Here is a 24,479-nt window from a genome sequence, read left to right as displayed (position 1 = left end):
TTCCAGAAGTTTAGGGTGCACTGCCCTTCATCTCAAGAACCTCCAGCAAAGCTTGGAATGCTTTGCAAATTTGCTAGTAAGTTTGGGAATGTTACACGTTTTATACAGCATGTGGGTAAATGAGCTAGTTTTATCAAAGTTCATCCTTCTCCGTCCAACATCCGAAATAGCCTAACACCCTACCCCCCGAAAATATGCATTTAAAGGTTTTCTGTAGCATTTTAGACCTCTAACATCCTACACACATTGATTGCACTCCCCGCTTCATTTCTGGTTTCATCTTCCGCTGGGATGAGAGGAGGGACTGTGAAAAAGTTTATTTTAGCATACCTTAATTTGTATTTTTGTAGCTTCCCCTCAACCTGCAGATGAATCTATATGAATATTTATTTATATTCTAAACTCAGCAGGAGGGAGCAGCAAATAAATTTAGTGCTTTCTTTAAATAATTCCTTTTCTATGAGGCAAAAATAATGTCATTGGAAACTTTTAAATAGGCATTTAATTAGCCTGTGTTGCTTCTGAACAAAAACCCTGCTGGGATCCTTTGGAACACAGTATTCCAAAGAGGCGGTCAATATGCAAAATTGATGACTACACGTTCTTTGTTACCAGGCCATTGTGCATTGCTTGCTTATGAAGTCTAATCCAATCATAAATTGCACCCCTGCACCAATCAGCGCGCCCAAAGCCCTCGATGAATGAAGCTCAAGTGGAGAACTTTGTTGAACCTCATTGTTCGAGCTGTCACTTTTGAAAGAGCTTTAGCGGACTGACCACTATAAAACCCAACATCTAGCAGGAAGGGCCACGTAGACCTCTTGTCACCCTTGCTAGCTGGATCTTCCCTCAAGAAGTTCGCAAAGGAGGAGAAGAGAACTAAGGGTGGGAGGGGGAGGGAAGAAATCTTTTCAATTGGATACGTTGAATAAGATTATTTCTTTTTAAAAAAGAAAAGAAAGAAAAAAAAAGCTACTGAGATGATGTTCCCTAGCCTCATTGCTCCTCCAGCAGTGTACCCCAATCTCCTGAGACCCACTCCTACGTTAACACTGCCTCAATCTTTGCAGTCTGCCTTCTCTAGCCACTCCAGCTTCTTGGTGGAAGATCTGATCAGAATTAGTAGGCCGGGGAGTTACCTGCCCCGGAGCGTCCCCCAGCCCAGCCTGTCCCCTCCAACTTCAGGAGCCACCTCTGCCATGACTGACACAGTGACCTCAGACCTAGTCAGCTCCTCTGCCTCCAGCAGCCGACGAGGGTGCTCCCCGCAGACTTCTGCCTCTCAGGCAAACGAAGCCACTTTCCTCAAGTTCGGGGTAAACGCCATCCTGTCCTCGTCTCCCAGAACGGGTAAGTGACCAACAAGTCCAAGAATTAAGGACACATTCGAGGTCCAGACTCGGTAGAAGGGTGGAGGATGTGGTGAGTCTTGAACGATTCCTTCTGCTGGTTTAGCGCTTGAGCCCTCATTCAAAGACAAGCTCTGTTTTCTCGCCTCATCCACGTCAGTTTCGATACTGGGCTATTTCAAGAGCCGTGAGGTACCAAGAAACTTTAACGGACCTGAGCGGAGCCTCACCCCACACAAACCAGGGTCTCTCCTTATACTTTACAAGATCTTGACCAAAAATAATGCTGCCAGAGCGCCGCAGTCATTTTCTTTCTTCCACTGTCTTTCTCAAGGTTCTGGGAAGATGGTCCTCCTTCCCACACTTTTGGGCAAGTGATGATTTTTAAAATACAAGATGATAAAAATTGATGTACTGCGTGATGTGATCCCTCCCTTCCCTACTCCAATCCTGTTTCTCTCCTAACAGCCCTTACGCAACCCTTCGGGGAGGGGAGGGGAAGGAGCGATGACAACCACCAATAAATTCAGAAAGCAGTTTAATTTACTTTGTCTATGTCTTGGTGGTGGTGGTGGTATAATTGCAGAATCCACGGCATATTTAATCACGTCATGGCTTCTTCTTCTTCCTCTTTTTTTTTTTTTTTTTTTTTTGCTTTTAACCAATCCACTAGATTATTGAATATTCTCTCTCTCCTCCCCTCCCCCTTTCCCTCCATCTCCTCCCTTTTTTCCTCCCACCCTCCCTCTTCCTCTCTTTCCTTCCTTCTCTCCCTTTCCTTTTTTTCTACCAGAGACCTCCCCTGCCTTGCTCCAGAGTGTGCCTCCTAAGAGTTTCTCCTTTCCCTATTTCGAAGGATCCTTCCAGCCTTTTATCAGATCATCTTATTTCCCAGGTGAGTCTCAAACTTTTCTTTCCTTGCTGAAAATTAACTGGATTCTTTTACGCCAGCCATCTCGTTCTGTGTATATCCCTAAGTAATATTTCTACGTCCATTCCTAGAGGTTATGCTCTGGTTCAGAGGTTGGAGGGAGTACAACATTCAAGAATCAGTCGCGCCAATTTGATGCCCTATTTAGCACAAGCAGTGACTGCTTGACATTTTGCTCCAATTCCCTGCTCTACAAATTAGCAGGAATTGTCATGGTCCAAATTTGAGGCGGTTCCCTTCTCACTGAGAAGCTGTTGGCATCTCTTCACGGCCGCCGTTTTCCCACAGAGTCAGTGCACTTTGCCATGATTCCCAACAAAGGTTTCAGCACCGAGACCAATTGGTCAGCTCCCTCTGGGCAGCCACACACAGACCCGGCACTCACTCTACCATGCTGCTGATAGACACTTACCAGCCATGGGCTAATTTCCCATTAAGGGTCATTCAGTGTTTCAGCATTTTCACAAGACCACATGGAGTGCTCCGTTGTGTGGGGTGTTTGGTGTAGTCAGGGGGATGTGGGGAGAGATCCCCCTCAACCCCCCCATTCTACTTTTTTCCAGTATTCCTTCCTACTTATAATTCCCACCCCCACCACAAATAAAATAATATCAAAAGAACATGGAAGATATAGAATAAGAAGCAAGTAGATTGATAACTCGAGGCAAAACTCTCCTCCAAAGCCTTCCTCCAGAGGGAGGCATCGCCACACCTTGAGCATAGAAGCTGCTAGTGCACACAGGTCTTGACTCAGTAAAGGGTGAAAGTGAAGATTCGATTTTCAGTGAGAAATGGCCGGCTATGGGGGAGGGCAAGGACGCAACACGTATCTCCCAATCTCCTAATACGACCAAAAAGAACAAGCGATTAATTTTTAAAAGGGGGTGGGGGAATTCAACACCCCCCAAAAAACTTTCATTCATGCTGGAGATAATGGAATCTGCTCCCTTTCTGCCCCATCTCAATGCCTTAACAATAACAACTTGAGGTTTATAAATAGCTTTTCATGTCCATTTAATGAAAATGATTCGGAGAAGAGAAGCCCCTGCCATCAGTATTCTCCCAATGGTCTTGGCATGCAGTTGTGTTTAGTTTGAAAGTGTAAATCTCTTTTGTTCCAATAATATATGGCTTTAGCTGCTTGTCCTCAGCCTTTTTCTGTTAGTTCATTACTACACAATTACCATTCACGCTTCATTAGAATCTCTGTCTCTCCTCGGGAGAGGTTTTTTTTTTTTTTTTAAAGGCGAAGCTCTCTCCTTTTTATCATGCCAATACCCATTGGGAACCGGTCGATGTGCTAATGAGCTGCCACTTTTCATGTATTTGGACAGAATTCTTTCAGTTTTGTAAAGGAGGAGGGAGGAAAGATTAATATTTTAAAAGATGAATACCAATTGATTTAAAAAAACCCTACATCTCCAGAGAATTTTCCCCCCTTCTATTCGTGAAGGCACCTCATTTTCATCTGAAGAATGCAGAAGCCACGGAGCTGATAAAAGCTTCGGAAAATCCAGGGGTTCAGGGCTAAGGGAAAAGGCGGTTTTATTTCACCTCTATCTTAGCTAATGCGCTCAGCCTTTTTTCCTCTTTTCTTTGAAATTCAAAACAAAACAGGCTACTATTGAAACTATTTTATACGTTTCAGTTGTCGTATCTAATCCTGGTTATTACGGTTGAAAAGCAAAGTTATTTGGGCGGAAAGCGCTTTTCACTACTGCAGGTTTATAGGTGCTGGGCCTATTCACTTGGGATATACGTCGCGAGGGAAAGAAAAGAAGAGGGGGAGAGAGAGAGATGGGGGTGGAGAGGTAGAAAAAGACACGAGGACTGAAAGAGATGAAGGGAGGAGTGGGGGAAGAGTGAATTGCAAGCAGAGCTGGGGGAGGGGACGGGAAAGAGGGAGGCAAAAGGCGAGTTGGCGTCTAGGAAGCGCCTCGCTGGTAGTGGGGGTCCTATTCTCCAGCTCACTTGCCACTTTCCCTCCCTCGCTCCTGGCAGCGTCGTCCTCAGTGGTGCCCATCCCTGGCACTTTCTCCTGGCCCCTGGCAGCGCGGGGCAAGCCGAGGCGGGGAATGCTTCGCCGGGCAGTGTTCTCTGACGTGCAGCGGAAAGCGCTGGAGAAGATGTTCCAGAAGCAAAAGTACATCAGCAAACCTGACCGGAAGAAACTAGCGGCCAAGCTGGGCCTGAAAGACTCTCAGGTGAGGGGGAGTGGTTCTTCATTCCCTTCTCTCCCATACCTCAAGTCTCCTTCTTTTATTGGGTCAGCAATCCAGAGCTAGGAGACTCCTCTGAGGTCATTTAGTCCAATATCCTCGTTTTACAGATAAGAAAACTGAGGTCAGGGAGATTAAGTGAATTACCCAGGGTCACACAGGTATTACTAGCCCAAAGAAGAATTTGAACCCAGGTCTTCTGAAAGCACCAGTGGATTGAATCCAAGTACTCAAATTTCAAAGTTGGTGCCCTTCTTTGAGACATATTGATGCAGTGGAAGTAGCTCTGAGTTTGACAAAGTCAAAGGATCTGAGTTTGAATCTCAGCCTTGCCATCTCTGTGACTCCAGAAGTCATTTCACATTCCTGAGCCTTGGTTTCCTCAGCTATAAAGTAATCTCAGGTGGAATATAGTCATTGGTCTGTCCCAGGTCCCTTCTGCCCATAAGCTTATGACCCTATGATTTGTTATTGTTGTCCAGTCTGTCCAACTCTATATGACCCCATTTCCATGGGGTTTTCTTGGCCAAAAAATGACCCCATGTTTACTATGATCCCACTGATTACCCTTCCTATAGTTCAGGGCTCCAGACCCAAACCCCAGCTATACCCACTGCTATCAGCATGGCACCTGGAGCTGAGTGGTTGCAGGCATTCAGAACTTTGAAGAGCTCATCTTACCCTGGAGATGTGCCAGGGAAGCTAAACCTAGGGGCTCCTTCAGGGTCACTCACAAAGCCCTAACTGGGAATATTATCACTTAGGTAAAAATAAAAGAAGAGGGGAGTGAAGTTCTTATTTGGAGGTTGTGAGATTCTGGAAGACAGTCTCTCTACCAGCAATCTTGGAGAGGGTGGGTCAGCAAGGAGATGAAGTTGGGGTGTGGGTAGCTTTCCCAGCTTTTTCCAGTGCTTGTTTTGGCTCTCTTTGCTAGTTCCTGCCACAGGGAGCCAGCAGGAACCCCCACTCCTTTTCTCCATCCAATGGAGAAAAGACCTAGAAACAAATAATGAAAGTGGAGAGTTGATGGCAAATCTGGCTTACTGGCTAACAACCCAAAGTATTAGAGAAACCCATGTTATGGAGGAGTGAGATGCTCTACAGGCCTAAGTTCTCGACAAAAGTTCTGGTACTGTCTGTTTCACTGACTAGCGTCTACCCCTTAGACTAGCCAGAACTGGACCTGTTTTCTGTATAGTGAGTGCTGGGTTAGATAATCCTCAAGGTTCTTTCCAACTCAAAATAAAAATCTCTCGTTTCTTTATTCTTCCTTCCCTCCTCCTTGAATTCTAATTTTTTCCCCTCTCCTTGAGATTAGGCATGTGTATGGGGGGGTGGGGAGTATGATTGAAAGGGGAGGGGGAAGAAAACAGGGCAGAATAGTCAAGGTCCTCCTTCTGCCCGCTTCATCTCCCCTCTCCCAGCTTCTCTCCTCACTGCCCTCCTTCAGGTCCTCTTTTCTCTGTAACTTCCCCCTCCCCTTTCCAGCTCTCCTTCTGTCCCCTCTCTTTCCATCCCTCTCCCTCACCCCCCTTTCTCTCCCTGCCACCCTTCTTTCATCCCATTTTCCAGCTTCTCTCTCCCTCCCTCCTTCCTTCCCTTTTTCAGCTTTCTCCATGCCCCCTCTCTTTCGGTCCCTTTCTCCCCCCTTTCCCAGCTTGTCTCTCTTCCTATCCCCCTTTCCCTTTGCTTCCCCTCTCCCTACCAGGAGAGCTTTTTCTAGCGACCCTCCCGGAGGACTTCTACCTCTCCAAGGGGCACAGCCTAACTAATCCTTCTGCCTCACGTTCTCGTCCCGTAGGTGAAAATCTGGTTTCAGAACCGTCGGATGAAGTGGCGAAACTCTAAAGAGAGGGAGCTCCTGTCTAACGGGGGCTGTCGCGAACAGACTTTACCCACCAAGCTCAACCCCCACCCGGATCTCAGTGACGTGGGCAAGAAATGCCCTGGAGACGACGATGAGGAAGAGGACGAAGAGGACGAAAACTCAGCCCTAGGACCTACCAGTCGTCGCCATTCGCTGTCCTTCCACCGCTCTTCAGAGCACCTCCACTTCCGCGACAGGCTAGCAGCCCAGCTGCCTCCTTCCCCATCCCACTCTAGCAGTCCCAGTAAACCATCGGACTTCTCAGACTCGGAAGAGGAGGAGGAGGAGGAGGGCGAGGGGGAAGAGGAAGAGATAACAGTTTCTTAGAAGGCACTAGCCAAAGAGGGGACAAATAGACGGGGTTTCTTAAGTGCTATCACATCCAGAGGTGGGGGTCCCTCCCCTTCGAGCCGCTGTACCACCTCCAAGTAGCCTGCCTTCCCCTAAAAGTATTATCCAGGAGTTTTCCCTATCCTGCTAGTCTCTCCCCACAGAAAGAAAGCCTGCCATCCAATCCCACTTCCCACAAAAGATAGGTGAGACCAATTTTTTCTTAGGAGACACTCTCCTCCATACTATGTTCTCAATTTCAAACGGTAACGTAAGCTTGGTTAAACCGCGGGCCTACAAGCAGAGTTGGAAAGTTCCCTATAATTCATTGTTAATTGCAAAACATTAATCTCAATGGGTTGGGGAGTAGGGCCTGGAAAGGAGAAGGGCTCTGAGATTTCAGAGGCAGTTTGGGACGCAATTACACCTATTGTCCCACTCCAACTCAACATCCTTTCTACTAGCTAAAATATCCATTTGTGCCCTGGTCCTTCCTTTCACAACTGCATTACTAAACGCAGCACAGTAATTGGGATGGGGGTTGAAGGGTGGGGGGTGGCAGAGGAATAGCTACTAAGGCGTTACATCAAGGACTGAGATCCTTTGTATCAGATTTTAAGCCTGCTCTGAAATGAGAAATACATTGTCTAATGGGAGAGAAAATGTAGTTTATGTTTTTATGTGTTTAAAATTTTTTTCTTTATAATTTATGCATCCATATTATATATGTCAAGCACTCTCTACCAACCCCCTTTCATTCCCTAGGTGGCACCGCCTCTAGCTACAAGGCTCTTTGGTTCTGGGTGCAATGTGAAATGTGGATGGAGGGGAAGGCCAAGCCTCTGACTTTTGGCCAAACTTGGCTGTCTTTGAACAGCTTTTATGAACTGTACACAATTTTGTACACATGTGCTGTATGGATATTTTATACCAAGGTTATTGTGAATGACACTAAGGAAGGACTGACTAGATTTGGTTTTTTTGTGATGGCTTTTAAACTAAAAAAAAAAGAAAGAAGTAGCTGTTTAATGGTATAACTTATAAAGAAACATTTTTATTTTGTATTTTACTCTGTACAGATTTTAAAATATGTATGTATATATAATAAATGGAACAAATGCCAAATAAAAGTTAGAATGTTGAGATTGCAGGGTAATTCACCATTTGTATCAAAACAGAACTTTATGTTCAGACAAAGTAGTTGTGTGGTCTTGGTTAAATCATTTAACACCCTCCCAACTCAGTTTCACCATCTGTAAAAATAATTAGGAGATTGATCTAGACTAGATAACCATGAAGTTCCCTTCTAATATCTGATGATTCTATCTCTGACAATGTAACATTAATAAATGAACACTGGGAGGAACATCTTTTCTCTTTTAAAGAATGAAATAACATTAAGTGAAACAGATGAAAACAAATTGAGATTGCTCCAAATTACCACAACTTCTGGTCCTCCTTTGAAAACATTGCTTACCCTTCAAAACTTGTACAATTTACTTTGATTCTCCTACCATTTTAGAATATGAGGACAGCTATGGTTGGGACATCTATCCAATGGGATCACCAAGGGTTGTGTCTCTGGTAATACTTATTTTACTTATTTTTTTTTATTTTTATAACAGTATGTGAGGAGACCTCTCAACTCAGCCTCTTTTCTTGGTGATCTTATCTATTCTCATTGCCTCTTTTATCACTAATACGCTGATGTCTTCCAAATTTATATGTTCAGCTCAGATCTCCATCCTAAATTTTAATGCCACATTTCTGATTGCCTTAAGACTCTCCCCCTGGATATTCTGCCAGCATCTCAGATTCAAGGTGTTCAAAACTGAACTTATATTCCCCACAAAACCTGGCCTTTCACCTAAATTCCCCAGTTCTGTTGATATATACCACCATTTCTTCACTCTTGAAATGTCATATTCATCTTTGACTTTACCTCTTATTCCCACCTTACTCCAATCCAATTAATTCCTCAGTACTATTTATTCTATGTCCATCTCTAAAGCTCCTGTCTCTTCCTTTCTTTTTTCTTTTTCGACCTCCGCAGTCCAGGTATATATCAAATTACAGCTTCCTGAGTTGACTTCCTGACTCCCATCTCAATCCATCCTTCACATCATAGTTTAAGTCATTTTTCTAATTCACTATTTTGATCAAGTCACTGTTCTGCTCACAAACTTTCAGTGGTTCTCCACTGCCTATTTAATCAAGTATAAATCCTCTATTATCTGGCTACAAGCTTCCACTTCAGACTTTTCACACATGATTCCACTTTATATTCAGTTCCAGCCAAATGTCAATTCCCCATCCCCACTTTTTAGCCTGCACATTCTCCTCTCCATGCCTGTATCTCTGCAACCCACCATGTTTATCATGGACTTCTCTTTCCTCTCCATTCCTCATCTCTGCCCATTGCAATCCCTTTTTTGACTTCCAGGCCCAATGAAGGTCTTACCTCTTCTATGAAGCCATCCCTGATCTCCACAACTAAAGTGACCCCTCCTCCAAATTTTCATAATGCCCTCTTTTGCACTTATCACATTTGGCTTTTATTATATTTAGAGTCCATGTCTTGAGCCCATATTCAAATATAAGGTTCTTGAAGGAGGGGCAAGAGGGCTGGATTTGGAATTAGGTTCAAAGCCTACCTCTAGGTGACCACCGGCTGGTCACTTAATCTCTCTATGTCAGGTTCCTCACTTAGACAACGGGCATAATGACATCTGTAGCACCTACCTCATAGCTGCGAGAATCGAATAGACCTTTAACTGCTATATAAATGTCTGTTGTTATTATTACTGAGGGCAGTGTAGTAGCAATTTAGATTTGAAGATCTTTCCCACCCATTAATAGGCCATGTGACCCGCTTACATCACAGGAAGTCTAAGTTAGATATAGTGGGAGGAGCTACCTGACAGGATCCAATAAAAAATAAATAAGACTAATGCAGATGATGACAATGCCCAAAATCTCAACGCCGTTTTGTCTTAGCAGCTTAAAACTGCACTAAGACTTTTGGTACAGCCTACACATAATATTTAAGTACATTAGAGTCAGCAAAGTTCAGTTTGTGATCCAAAGGGGAAGGTTATGACCAACAGTGGAGGTCTGAGAAGGCTTCTTGGAGGATGTGGCACTTGAGATGGGCTGTAAAGCATAGGTAGAAATTCAATAGATGAAGAGGGGACGGGATGAATTCTAAACAAAAGGAAGAGCATGAACAAAGGCATGGAGACAGGAAAGCTCACTGAATGTCTGGAAGACTAAGAGTAGCCTCATCTGGCTGAAGTTAAGAATTCCTGAAGGAAAGTAAGTAATAGGGGAAAAAAAGAAACCAGAAAGGTAGGGTGGTGCCAGGTTGTGTAGAATATGGACTGGAGTAGGAGAAAGAATGAAGAAGACCTGTAAGGAAGTTATTTCAATAGTCCATGAATGTGGTATTGAGCTGACAACAGTGGCATAGCAGGGGATGTATAGATTCAAGAGATGTCATGGAAGTGGAATTGGAAGGACTTGGTAACTGATTGGCTGTAAAAGGTTGGGAAAAGGAGAGTCAAATAGACTCCCAAGTTTACATACATGGGAGACAGGGTTAATGGTAGCAGAGGGAAAAGCAGTAAAGTTGGGAGGAACTGATTTGGTTTATTGTGAAGGGTGAAGTGAATTTTAAGTTATTTTTAGCTATATTGAGTTTGAGATACTGGTAGAACTTGTCTATATGGTCTAGAACCTAGAAGAAATGTCAGGATTGAAGATGGAAATTTTCATGTCATCTGCAAAGAGGTGGTAGTGGGAGTCATGGGAGTGAATGAGTTTGCCAAGGGAAAGAGTATAGAGAAAGAAAATGGCCTAGGGAAAACATTCAGGGAGTGATCACATTAAGGAGTCAAAGGAAGGGTGTGGAGCCCATGAAGACAGGAAGAAAGTAGTGAGGAAGGTGGAAAATCAGAAGACTATTGAGTTTCCGAAGCTAAGGAAGAAGAATATCTAGTAGAAAGAAATGGTCAATAGTGTCAGAAGTCATAGAGAAGCCAAGCAGGATGAAGACCTTTCCCTCCCCCACCATAAGTTTTAGATCTGACAGTGAGGAAGAGCAGTTCTAGTAGATAGTGTGACTAGAAGCTGTTATGGTAATTAGGGTGGGACTTTTGTTTTTTTTACTGTTTTCTCTTTTGGAATGCTAAGGCAATCAAGTACCTTTAATGAGTCTTGCCTTTCAAATATAATGGTAAGCAAAATGGGACTTTCTGCTGTTTTTTGTTTGAGTTTTTCTCAGCACTGAAGTAATTAAGTATCCCAGGACCCTGAGACCTGTATGTAAGATTCGAGGTTGCCATTGGTTTTGGGGGCACACTCATTGGAAGAGTGTTGGTGATTTGGCCAGAGAAGATTTTGGGTAGCCAGTGGAGCCCTCCAGGCTTTGAAAATGTAGACGTTGGTGCCTCTCTCTCTGATAACTATGTAATTCCCTGGTCAGACAGCTAGAGGCCTATCTGTTGATTTCTTTGTGTGTTTGCTCTGTTTATATAATTTCTGCTTGCAATTTCTGTTTGTATTCTCTCTGAAGTTCAGGATGCTGGCTTTCCCCCCTGAACTAAGTGAATGGTATATGTATGTTTAATTAAAGTAAGGTTGTTAACCCCTTAAAGTTACTTTCCTTAGAAAATCAGATCAAAGAACCTGTGCTAGCAGCCCTTCTGTGTGCTCTTGTTGTTGGTCTTTCACCCCCACTACAGCTGCTAGCAACATTGTTGTTACAGAAGCCTGATTTCAAGGGGGGAAGAAAACAGAGTGAGGAAGCAGAAACAAGGGCTATCAACAAAATGGTCAAGAAGTTTATCAGTAAAAGGGAGGAAAGAGATGATATGTTACTTGGATGAGAAAGAAGAGCCAAGGGAAAACTTTCTTAGGATGGGGGACCTCTGTGTATGCCTATAAGCAGAAGCAAAAGACCCACTAGAAGGAAAACAATGAAAATTCGTGATTTCTCTAAAGAATTTGACAGTATTAACTACCTCTTCCTCCTGTACACTTTCCTCCCTGAGTTGCTTTAACATTTCTTTCTCCTTTTTCTCTTATCAGACTGATCACTTCTCAATTTCTTTTGCAGCAGCATAATCCATTCCCATTTTTACGTGTGAGAGTATTCCAGGCCTCTCAACCCTTTTTTCTCCTCTCTAACCACTCCCTTTTGGTGGTCTTATTAGCCCCTATGAGTTTAATTGATCTTTATGAAATTGACCTCCCCAGCCCCCCCCATACCAAATCTACATATTCAATCCTCATTTATTACCAGAGCTTTAGTCTCAAATCAGATGCTTCCAGAATCATAGACTCTCTTCCCCAATTTCTGTCAAGTGCCACCCTCATCCTTGCAGTCCCTCAGGTTCTCAACCAGGTTGATAAGAGGCAAGAAAGATTCCCTGACTCTTTACTGCTTTTCATGTTCCATATCCAATCAGTTGCTAAATCTTATCAATTCTCCCTCCATAATACTTCCATACAGCCCGAACCCTAGATCAGTCCCTCATCATCTGTGGTCTAGACTTTTGTAAAAGCTTCTTAATTTGCCTCTCTGCCACCAGTCTATCCCCTTCAAATTCCATTTTCCAGCTGCCAAACTATCATTCCTAAAGCATAAATATTACAGCTGTTGTGATTTTTAATGCAGCTTTTTAAAGGAATGCAAAATGGTTCAATTTAATAAAAAATACAACTTGTGATGTGTATGACACTCCCCTACTCAAGAAACTCAAGAGATCTAGAGCTGGAAGGAATCTTGGAGGTCATCGAGTCCAATCTCCTCTTTTATAGAAGAGAAAACTGAAGCCCATATATCCCAAAGAGATCATACAAGAGGGAAAAAGACCCATATGTAAAAGAATATTTATAGCAGCTCTTTTTGTGGTGGCAAAGAATTGGAAATCAAGGGGATGCCCACCAACTGGGGAGTGACTAAACAAATTGTGGTATATGGATGTAATGGAGTACTCTAGTGTAATAAGAAATGAGGAGCAGATGGACTTCATAAGAACCTGGGGAACCTTACATGATCTGATCATGAATGAAGGGAGCAGAACCAGGAGAACATTATATACAACCACAGACACAGTGCTTCTGTGATGACTAACTTTAATAGACTTGGCTCTTCTCAACAATGCAAGGTTCTAAGACAGCTCCAAAATACTCTATATGGAAAAGGCTATCCACATCTAGAGAAAGAATTGAAGAATCTGAATGCATATTGAAGCAAACTTTCTGCTCTCTCTCTTTTTTTTCTATTTTATTTTATTTTTGGTTTTGTTACATCTTTTTCATAGTTCATTTCATTGGTTATAGTTCTTTTTACAACTTGATTATTGGGAAAATAAGTTCAATGTGAAGGTATATGTAGAACCTATATCAGATTACATGCCATCTTGGGGAGGAAGCGGGAAGGAGAGGGAGGGAGACAAAATTTGGAACTCAAAAACTTGTGAAACTGAGTGTTGTAAACTAAATTAATTAATTAATTAAAATTTTTTTTAAAAAAACCTGGAAGCTCAGAGAAGTTAATCAACTTGTCCAAGGTCACGCAGGTAGTAAGTGTTTAAGCCAAGATTTAAACTCAGGTCACATGACTCCAAGCTCAGTGCTCTTTCCACTTCCCCATACTATGTACCCTCCTCTATTGGCTCTAGGATAAATTATAAACTGCCCCAGCTGGCATTTCAAGCCCTTCACAATCTGGTTCTTAACTATCTTTCCACCCTGGCTTCCACTTTGTCAGGAGAAATGGAGACAAGGGCATTTTACCACTCCTGATTTTTTCCTGCTGGGCATCATTTAAATGCTTGTTGAATTCAACTGAATTAAGCGCAAGAGAAGAGATGTCCACTAGTGTTAAGTTCATGAGCAAGTGGGAGGTAGTGCAGGTAGCAGGATTACCCTTAGTGAGGAGTAAGCATGTCTCTTTTATTGTGCCCAGAGGGAAGGAGGAAAGTGTTCTTCAGCCTCCCCCAGCCCCTCACCCAATGCTGAAAAGTTTTGAGAAGCCAAATTCAGTAAGTTCATCATGAATGACCCCAAAGTTCTCAATGAGCCAGATGTGCTGCTAGATCATTTGCTAAAAGTGTGGAGGTGGCATTGGAATTGGGAAAGGAGGGGGAAAGGGAAAGTTTGGAACAGATGTTGGGAGACATGTAGGTAAGAGGAAAGAAGGATTACCGAGCAGTACTTAAGCTCTAAGAATCTCTACGTGGGTGGAGTCCACTTGATTTCATGATTTTATTGAGATTCTCTTAAGCTTTGGATCAGGATGGGGAGAGTCGAGTGGTAGGGGATGTGGATTCAAAGGTTAGAAGCTGTAGAAACTCAGAGAAGAAAGAGATCCTAAGGTAGCAGATATCCCATTGGACACTGAGGCTCAAGGTGAAGTGGAGACACTGACATGTTTAATGTTCAAGGTCTTTGAGTTTTCTTCTCCTGAGATCTTTTGTGCTTTCTGTCTTTTTTCCCCCTTTATTTTCTCCTATTGCTCTTTTTCTGATTCTCTCCTCTCTGATGGTAGTTTTCTTGGGGATTAGTCTCAGAGTGCCTCAGCCTCCTTTCACAATGGGCAACTGACAAATGACTAGCTTAGGTCTCTGCTCGAAGTGACTTTTGTGTGGTCAGAACTGAATATTGTGCATTTCTTTCAAACAGAGAAGTGCTATACAGCTCCCCTCCCCCTCCAAAAAAACCCCACCCATGATATCCAGTCCCAGTATCCTGCCCTGCCCCTTTCCCTATGTTCTTTTTTTCAGTAGGAGAACATCCAGAAGATATGTTTTGCAAAATCAAATGCTGTCTGCCTTGGCACTAGGTGTCTTTCTTGGCCCCAGTAAACTTTCATGTCCTGTAGTGCTGCCACCTCAGTGCTGGTTGACTGTGAGAGACTAAGTAATCTTCTACAGCCTAGAGGTGGGATCTCCATGGCACTGGAGAAAGGAAGGAGAAACCAGGGTGTGGTGTTGGGTTTTATTGTAATCCTGTGCGTCAGGTCTTTGAGTTTTGTTGTAAGTCCATGTGTTGGGTCCTTGGGTCAGCTAGTGCAGCCTTGCTGCTGGCTGTGGGAAGTCAAGAGCAGTGCAGTGCTGAGTGAGCTCAATGTAGACATGGCTCATGGATTAAAAAAAAAACTATTGGGGGGGGGATTTTGAGTGTCCTTGAAGTTGCCTTATCTTTGGCAGACATTTTCTGTATTTGTGAGATTTTAGAGGTTGTAGGAATCAGAAAAACTGTCTAGTCCTCCATCGTGTTGCTTGTGTGACCTGGAAATGGACTACCATAGACATTGAATTAATAAAGATGTATTTTGTTTGGTGGGCAATGGAGAAGAGCATTATGGTCATGAGTGGACTGCAATATATTATCAACAAGGAATCTCAAAGGAGAAGTAACATGGATCACATTCCTCAGAAAGGACATGAATAATCATGTTATGAAAAGACTATATAGTCCATGTGTATTTACCAAAATGTCAAGAAATCTAGAGCAAAGTTCTTGACACAATTGGCAGACACCGTAGGGAGGATTTATAGAAGGACCTGGATAACAGTTGGCCAGGAAAAGAAGGTATGGGACAGGTTGTATTCTGCTCTGTTGGTAACAGTTCTCACATTGATGGAATCACAGACACATCAACGTATGAAAGTGAGTTTATAGTAAATGGTAATCCTGTATCAATTGGCTTCTCTTGATTTTTTTTTATCAATAGTTTATGGAAAAGCAGATTTTTAGGTGACTTTACTTTTTACTCTACTAATTCACTAGATCACCTTTTTTACCTCTATCTACTGAGTATTTTAGGTGTTCTAGACATATCCCTTTATCTGCAAACAGATGGTTTTTGCTTCTTGCCAAGTCTTATTCCTTTAACTTTTTGCATTACTTATTGCTGCAACTAACATCTGTAAGACTATATTTAACCAAAAGGGTTCCTAGTGATTGAGTTTATTGATTGGCTTTAGTGAGAATGCCTTTGTGTCTTCAGTGTGTATAACATTTAGTTTCAAGCAGATCTTTTTTTATCATCACATAAAGTAGTTCAATTTTTATATTTTAAATTTTTAAAAAAACATAATCATAGGTACATACAAATACATACTCAATTTTTATAAGACTTTATCTCTATTTAATTACAAAGTAGTTTTAGTTTATGATATTTTTATATAGCCTTGCAGTCCAATTAAAGACCAAATTTTGCTATTGCTGGTAATTTTAGTTGTGTTGGTATATTGTGTTTATAAGCATTTTATTTTCTATATTTTTGCACATGTATCCATGAATGGTTTTTTATGCTTTTTTCAAAAAAAAATTGGCTAAAAAGCTTATAGATTATTCAGAAACCTAGGACCTGTATATGATGAATTTTCTCTTAAAGAAGAGATTACAAGAGGGGTTTTAAACCTTTTTCCTGTTATGGACTCCTTTGGCAGACTGATGAAGCCTACGGACCCCTTCTCAGAAAAATATTTTTAAATATATAAAATAAAACATATAGGATTACACAGGAAATCAATTATTTTGAAATAATTATAAAAATATAATTTAAAAAAGATACCTTCCCCCACTCAGTTAACAACCTTTACAAAAAGTGGTGGACATAGTGAAGGACTGGGACAAATCACAACAAACAAACAAATGAATAAAATGAATGAATAACTGAATGAGTGAATAGAACTTATTGTACCTTAACAGACAAGAAGTAACCCTGTACTTGTGAGGCGAGGAGTTCATATCTATTTCAACTGTATGGAATCAGATCATCAAGAAAACTGGTGTGAAGAAGAAAAAAATGAAAAGATGCTGCATGAAATGACAATGGCTCCAACCCGACCTATTTAAATAAGCTCCTAGCTCTAAAAAAGGGGAGGTGGGTGGGATTGAATGAAAGAAAACAAATATACTGACTGAGTTAATTGCAATTTCTTAATGAAGATTAACTCATATAAAACAAGTCATCATAATGAAATTAGACAAAGAAACCAGGAATAACACTAATGAACAAACATGATATGTTCACCAATTGGAAGAGGTAGCAAGTGATGACAAACTCAGTTTAAAGTTCAAGTTCATTGCAATACATCATTAGGAGGACTATGTATGGGAGATTGCAAGTCATATTGCCTTGCAAAATGATGAAAAGCAGCATAGGGGAAAACAAGTCTGCAGAAACTTCAGCATGAGATCTAGCTATATCTATCTATCTATCTATCTATCTATCTATCTATTAGATAGATAGATAGATAGATAGATATAGATATAGATATAGATATAGATATAGATATAGATATAGATATAGATATAGATATAGATATAGATATAGATATATCTAGCTATACCAGATCATCCTGAGGATGTTTATAGATTGAACCTGAAGGATGGCACAAAGAGCAGAAATGGAATAAATCTGCTCATATCCTATATTTATCTCTCATCATTAATGACAGTGGATTTTCCAGATTTGGGCTCTTAAAACCTGTGTACCCAATATGCTATGTATGGAGGGCTATAGAAGATCAGACACCAGCAGACGGTCTTGGAAGGCCTGAGTCCATAGTGCCCAAATTTTATGTGGCCAGGCTATAGAATCCTTCTCAGTTTTTATAGCTGCCTCTCAGAGCTAAGATATTACTTTCCTCATGTCACAAATTTCTCCCTGCCTCATTTGGCCCCCTGCGGTACCCTGTGCAAAACTGGCCCAGTTGTCATAAGATCACTTTCTTCATCTAGCCCTTCTTTAGGAGCACAAAATTCTTTCCCATGAAGGGTTAACTCTAGATTGATTCATCAGTGGAGCAACACTCTGATTGTCACCACACAGTTTTGGTTAAGGGAGGCCCTGCAGTCTGTGTTAGATGGCATCACCTCCCTGATGTCATGGTCGTCCTCAAGATGAAGGACAAACAACGACAACAACATCTATGAGCCTTATAAGGTACTTGTGTTCATTAGGTTAGTACAAATTGGCACTAGGAGTTAAGTGCCACAACTGAATCCACAATGTATGGGCAGGGAAACCATGGCATGAGAGAAAGGCAAGGGGCCTGGGGAAGTGGGACATCCTTGTCCTAGGTTAGAAGACTGAAGGCAAGAGAAGGGAGGGTTCTTCGACTAGGCACTTTTTTTGCACAAGGAGAGCCAGTGTTCCACTGGGAGAAATTATCATGGCACGAATTGTGTCTTCCACATGCAGAGAAGTAGAATAGGGGAGAGAGCTGAGGTCAAAGACCCAGTGATCTCATCATTATGGCTATCCCCACCACAAGTGAAAATATCAACTTATCTGTGCCTTTTCATGATGTCCCATTCTGGTTCATGTCTTTCCAAAAATACTCCATAGATTGATCCAGAATTCTTGCTCCAGGATAGTGTTTTGTAGATATTGCTGCAACACCCAGTCTGACCATCTGGGCTCCTTCACTCTTGCTATGTCACTGGGATGTCCCACTTTCTAGCCATAGCAGTACTTAATGTCTGTCACATCACCTTGGCAAAAAATATAAACGGCAGTGTGCTGCAGCAAGTGTAAACTCCCTTTAAGTTCCACTCCTTTATTCCTGCTGCCATGCATCCCCAGGACCAATTAATTAATCAGCAGATAGTTATCCAGTGCCTCCTGTGTGCCAGGTATTGTGCCAGGTGCTGGTGATAAAAAACAATAAATGAAACTTGTATTCTAGTGAGGCAGCTGAGCAAGCCTAGAGGAGAGAACAGCTTCAGCTAAGCCACTGGAGGGTGAGGGAGAGTAGGAGAGGAAGGAGAGTATCTCTTTCCTTTGTCTCATTGACTAGATGATGGTCTTGTGAACTTTGAAACATTGGAAGATTTGCAATTTCTTATCAGCATCCTAGTAGGGTCCCATGAAAAGCAGCGGCTGATGGAAGCATTGCATCAGAACCTGAGGACAAATCAGACAGATAGAGGAAAACTGGTTTCAAGGGAACCAACAGAAAGCTCTATGATGTCAAAAGGAAGCATCATAACAACTCCATAAAGGGAGAAAAAGATTTCCAGAAACCAGAAGTGGTGGCACTTTGGAAGTTTGATGTAAGTAGCACTGCGTCATCTGCGAACAGGAGTATCTGGAGGAGGCTGCCATCTTGAGAGAATGCTGCTGCCATTTGTATTCTGCTGAACATCTGCCATGATAGTGGTAAACTTCTCTACCTTCTAAACTTCTCTGTGATTGTGAAGATGTGATCTTCTGTAGAATAGTCCTTTTTGTACCTTCAGCAAGGGATGCCCTCAGTTTGGTCAGATTTGGGGGAGATGGGAAAGCTTGTGGCTATGGCCAGATAATACAAAACCAAGGGGGCAGTGTATTAATAATGAATTAACTTGACTGGTCCTCAGAACCTAGATCTAGTGCATTATTGAGTCTGCACTCAGAAGACTTTCCAGAGTGATTAAAAACTACCAGTGCTCATGGGTCTCTGTCATTGGCTTTTAGAATACAGTTTAAATTAAAGCATCAGACTGGGTTTTATGGAGACTTAAGGGACGTCGTTTCAGGAAATTAAATGGGAAACAAAGTGGGCTAGTCATATCTTAAGAGGAAGAAATAACAGAGGATATACTGAGTTCTTCACTAGAACCCAGGAAGTATACAAGAACTCAAAGGAAGGCCCCCAACACAGTACACATTGGATCTATGGGATAAACATGAATGTAAATCAAACAGGATGAGTTGTAGACAGGTTGTGATGTAGGAAATACATACATTGGTAAGCAGCTAAGTGGCACATTGCAGAGAGTGCAGGACTCTGAGTCAGAGAGATCCGAGTTCAAATCCATCATAGATACTTACTAGCTGTGTGACTCTGGGCAAGTCACTTAACCTCTCTCAGCTTCAGCTTCCTCATCTATAAAATGGAGTTAATAACAGCATCTAGCTCCCAGTTTTGTTGTGAGAATAAAGTGAAACAATATTTGTAAAGCGCTTTGCAAACCTTTGAGCACTAGACAAGTCCTAGTGATTATCTTCCTCCTTCTCTTCCTTCTCCTCCTTCTTCTGATCAGCATTATCATTATTATCCTTGTTCTTAAGCATAGTTTCTTCTTATCCTCTTTTGATCATGAGTAAAGCGTGACTCCAGAATAATCAATTCATGAATTATATGGTCATTTATCATACTACACGAGGTACGTAATAGTCTGGTTGGGAATGGTTCCTTCAAAGGAGGGAAACAATGGGACATTTCAACGAGTTCAACCATCACCTTAGCAACAAAGGATACTAGATGTTGACTTGAAACAGATTACAGGGTCATAGCTCTAAAACTTTGGCCATCTGGTCCAACGTCTTTATTTTACAGATGAGGAAACTGAGGCCTAAGAAATGACTTTCCCAGAGTCACAAAGATTGTAAGTGGCAATGCTGTAGGTAAGATTTGAGCTCAGGTTCTTAGGCACTAATTTGTTGGGTGACCTTGGACAAGTCACTTAATCTCCATCTTCCTCATTTTCATCATCTATTAAATTGGGATAACAATAGCACCTAGCTCCTAAGTGAAAATAATATTTATAAAGTGAACTTAAAGTACTACATGAATCTCATGTATTATTATTATTATATTTGTTAACAGCACTGTGAAGTCGATAGTATAAGTATTATTTTTAGTGTATTACAGAGGAGAAAATTGAGTCTCAGGCCATCCAGTTAGTAAATGGCAGATTCAGTGTACAGTACCACAGCCTAATGGGCATAGCTGAATTAAAGAAGGAGAAAACAAGAACAACAAAGAGGGTATGTCATTATGGGTATGGAACAATGACTATACTATCAGACTTGGTTAGTGAGGTGGTTAGTTTTGTTTAGCTATTTTTTCTCCTCTATTCCTTTGTTTATTCTTTGTCCTCTGAGGAAGTGCAGGGCAAAGAATATATTTGGAAATGCAAATGATATCATCACAAAAGATGTCAATAAAATTTTTAAAATTAAAGTTTGATAGGATTTACTAGTTAGTCCATCTGATCCCCTGATATTGGTATATTGAAGTTATCCATTTCCTATTTTGTTAATTTTTGTTATTTTATGCTTTTATTAAGTTATCTTTTTCTTTTAAATTGTTAAGTTCATTAACATAGAAATGCATAGAGTAGTTTCTGATAACTTCCTTGTTTTCTTGTGACTTCTTTGTGATCTTCCTTTTTTCCCAGTTTTAATATTTGAGGTTTTATTTCTTCTATTTTACTATGTTTGTGATCATTTATCAATTTTATTGCTATTTTTAAAACTAGCCCTTGGTTTTATCATTTCAATTGTTTTCTTATTTTTCAATTTTATTAATCTCAGCTCTTATCTTAGTTATTTTTCTTTTTTGTTGATTCATTGTTTTGTTCTTTTCACGCTTTTTTTTTCAGTGCACAAACTCATTAAGTTTCTCTCTTTCTTATAAACATAGGCATTCAACACTATAAATTTACCCCTGAGCACTGCTTGGGTTGTATCGCATAGATTTTTATAAATAGCATTTGTCTTGTCATTATCTTTGATATAGTCTGCTTTTGTTTTTACAATTTCTTATTTCCCCCAGGCATCACTTAATAAATCATTTTTTCTTTTCCATGTGGACCTACATCTTGAATTCATAGTAACATTATTTACTTCTAGCCTTTGTTCCAGTCCATTGCAGAAACAAATTAGCCAACAATGCTAAAAAGTCATTATAATGGGCCTCTTCTATGGACAGATATGATATTTTATTGGTATAGAAAATGCCAAGTTTAGATACTCTCTTCACTGATACAAACTGGCAACTTCTCTGAAATGTCTAGTCTCAGACAATTGCCTAGGGCATTGAATGCTTACATGACACGGCCATAGTCATAGACAATATGTAACAAAGGCACTTGAACCCATATCTTCTTGTCTTCAAGGCCAGCTCTTTATCCCTATACCATGCTGACTCTGAGGCCTCTATCAAAGGTATTTTTTACTTTATACAAGGGAAAGCTCTTAACCTGAGACAGAGGGCAAAACGAATGTGGAAGGGGTGAGTCAAGTGAAGAGGCGGTCATATTGGAATCACTCTCACTTGAGAGAGAACAATACAACTAATTCTTTTGATGGATGATTTGGGCCTTGGAATGGGATGATCAAGAGGAGAGATGCTAATGCAAAATGAGCCCTATAGACAGGATGTTTCTATTGTGCCAGGTTCTCATCTCTCCTCCCCTCGTCAGTCTATGGGTCAGTCCAACATATCAGGCAGAAGAGGGCCAGGTGTTTTATAGGAAAGGTCAGTAGCTTGCTCAAGTGTGTCTAATCAGTTTCCAGTCTCTGATGTCATAGGCAGAGAGGGACTAATTATCAAGGAAGCCAAAAGTTTACAAGATTATAGATATTGGGAGTGGGTTCCCAAAGAAGGGGCAGAGTTGGGGTACCAGGCAGGAAGAGCAACCTGTCTGATACAGTGATGGCCTCTTTTGAAAACTGATAGACAAAAACAAAACAACCAAACTCCATCCCCAAACCCAGAGGTTTCACATTATGACCCATAGATTTTATAAGTGTATAAATATATATATATATATGTATGTATGTACATATATGTATATCTTAAAACTAATTCTTAAAAATGAAGTTATACCTTTTTTGTGATCTAGTATGTAATTGATTTTGTGTATCTTTGATAAGCAAAGGATGCTAGATGATACAGTGGATTGAGTGTTGGACCTGGAGTTGGGGAGACTTAAGTACAAATCTAATCTCAAACACTAGCTATATGGCCCTGGGCAAGTCATTTTTTTGGAGGAAGGCAGGGCAATTGGGGTTAAGTGACTTGTCCAAGGTCACACAGCTAGTAAGTGTGTCAAGTGTCTGAGGTCACATTTGAACTCAGGTTATCCTGACTCCAATGGTAAGTCATTTTAGGCTCTATTTGTCTAAGTTTTCTCATCTGTAAAATGGAGTTAATAACAGTTCCTTTATCTCAGGGTTGTTGTGAGGACTAAATGTGATAATATTTGTAATGCACTTTGCAAACCTTAAAGTGCTAATAAATGATAGCTATTATTATTACATACTTGAAAAAAGTATATTTTTCTTTACCTTTTTCTTTCTATTTTAAATTTTCTTCTAGTTCATTAATTCCCTATTCAGCTCAGTAATTTCTTTGTTATTTATCTTTGATGGATTTCTCATATTTTCCAAAGCAAGTCAACTCATATTTTGGAACTCACTGACTTGAATATGAAACTTGGCAATGGGGATATGGCAAAGAGCATACTGGAAAATGATGTACTGACTTGAGGTATCAAGGAAGCCAATGAGCTGTAAACTGCTCAGAAGCCACCGGTTCCCACAACATGAATGCTTCCTTCCTGGAGAGAGTTAGTGGTTAGAAGATATGGTGCCCAAGTGACATCACAAAACAAATTAAATTGGTAATGTCTTAATGGACAGGAAACACTGTTACTAATGCTGAATGAACTATTCGTCCACATTCAGATCATCAACTACCTGAAACAAAGGGGGGAATCAACTTAAAAGTAGGAGACTAAAGATGAAAAGAAGATATGGAACAGTTCTCAAGGCTTTAACCTGGCTTATTTAAATGAATAATTCATACCAAAAATGGTAAAAATATATTATTCTTGATTGTCACCAATTTTTTCCAAAATGAATGGAATATGATTACACATGTAAAATCTATATCAAATTGCTTACTGGCTCAGAAAGGGGGGAAATGTGGGAGAGAGAAAGAAAATTTGGAACTCAAATTTTAAAAAATGTTAAAAATTGTCTTTACATGTAATTGGGAAAATAAATTCTTGTTAAAAAAGAAAATCATTATCATAACAATACGTGAGTGAAATTATTAGCTAATTCAATATTTTTTCCACTTTTTCTTATTATAGGCATCAATGTTATTTGGCTTAGTACATGCAATTTTGTTTTTCTAATGTAAGCCTTGAAAATGTTGAGCTGCCAAGTCAGAAGCTGTGACGGGTTTTCAAAATGGAAAAAAATAATATTATTTGTAACTGTTTTTAAGGGTAGCTTCACACTCCTTTTTTCCTTACTTATAAATAAATGTTTTCAATAATTAAAAAATGGCATGTGAGACAAAACAGTTGCTATAATAAAGAGGTCAAAAGAGTGCAGAAACTGTCAGCCAGTTGGAATGATTTTTTTTTGTAGAACACTACAGAAGGGAATGGTGGAAGATTATGAGCAGTATCATTTTACGAAAGTAGTTGAAACAAAAACAAACCTAAACAAAACTTGGTGATAAGGTAAACTTGCCTGGTAAGGTAATGATTCTCTTATCATAAATTGAGTCTAGATGACCACTTTTTGGGATGCTATACAGCAGAGCTGGGGAACCCGTGGCCCTCTAGGTCCTCAAGCTTGGCCCTTTGACTGAGTCCAAACTTCACAGAACAAATCCCCTTAATGAAAGGATTTGTTCTGTAAAACATGGACTCAGTCAAAAGATTGCTCCCAAGGACTCAGAGGCCTCATGTGGCTTAAAGGCCACAGGTTCCCCACCTATAGAGAATACTTCACATAAGATTAGACTAAATGACCTCTAAAGTCCCTTCCAACACTAAGATTCTATGATTGTCTTAGTTAAAAAAGGCTTCATGGGTGAAGTTGGGCTGAGAAGATTGTATCACACTTGGACAAGCAATTGGCAGAGGAAAGAGCATTCCAGGCAGAGGATGTGTCATGAGTAAAAACATGGAGAATTGAATGGACTTGGCTTGGTTGCAAGACAGTGATGTATATTGGCTTGGATTTTGAG

The 24,479-nt window shown here is 40.7% G+C and overlaps 1 protein-coding gene across 1 annotated transcript; it reads left to right on the top strand.

The window, feature by feature from the left end:
* Nucleotides 1-810: 810 nt before the first annotated feature.
* On the top strand, nucleotides 811-7,840 carry DBX1 (developing brain homeobox 1). The gene is made up of 4 exons (XM_036762489.1): nucleotides 811-1,350; nucleotides 2,143-2,244; nucleotides 4,282-4,484; nucleotides 6,301-7,840. Exons 1-4 carry the CDS (start codon nucleotides 981-983, stop codon nucleotides 6,691-6,693), a joined length of 1,068 nt encoding a protein of 355 aa, XP_036618384.1. The 5' UTR covers nucleotides 811-980; the 3' UTR covers nucleotides 6,694-7,840.
* Nucleotides 7,841-24,479: the final 16,639 nt, after the last annotated feature.

The sequence above is a fragment of the Trichosurus vulpecula genome, chromosome 6 (genome assembly GCF_011100635.1).
Source record: "Trichosurus vulpecula isolate mTriVul1 chromosome 6, mTriVul1.pri, whole genome shotgun sequence".
Classification (NCBI taxonomy): Eukaryota; Metazoa; Chordata; class Mammalia; order Diprotodontia; family Phalangeridae; genus Trichosurus; species Trichosurus vulpecula.
This window is presented reverse-complemented; position numbering and strand designations above follow the sequence as displayed.

Coding starts and splice junctions, on each gene's coding strand:
- DBX1 (XM_036762489.1), top strand. CDS start 981: ATGATGTTCCCTAGCCTCATTGCTCCTCCAGCAGTGTACCCCAATCTC. Junction 1,351..2,142: donor GTCCTCGTCTCCCAGAACGG/GTAAGTGACCAA, acceptor TTTTTCTACCAG/AGACCTCCCCTGCCTTGCTC. Junction 4,485..6,300: donor TGGGCCTGAAAGACTCTCAG/GTGAGGGGGAGT, acceptor CTCGTCCCGTAG/GTGAAAATCTGGTTTCAGAA.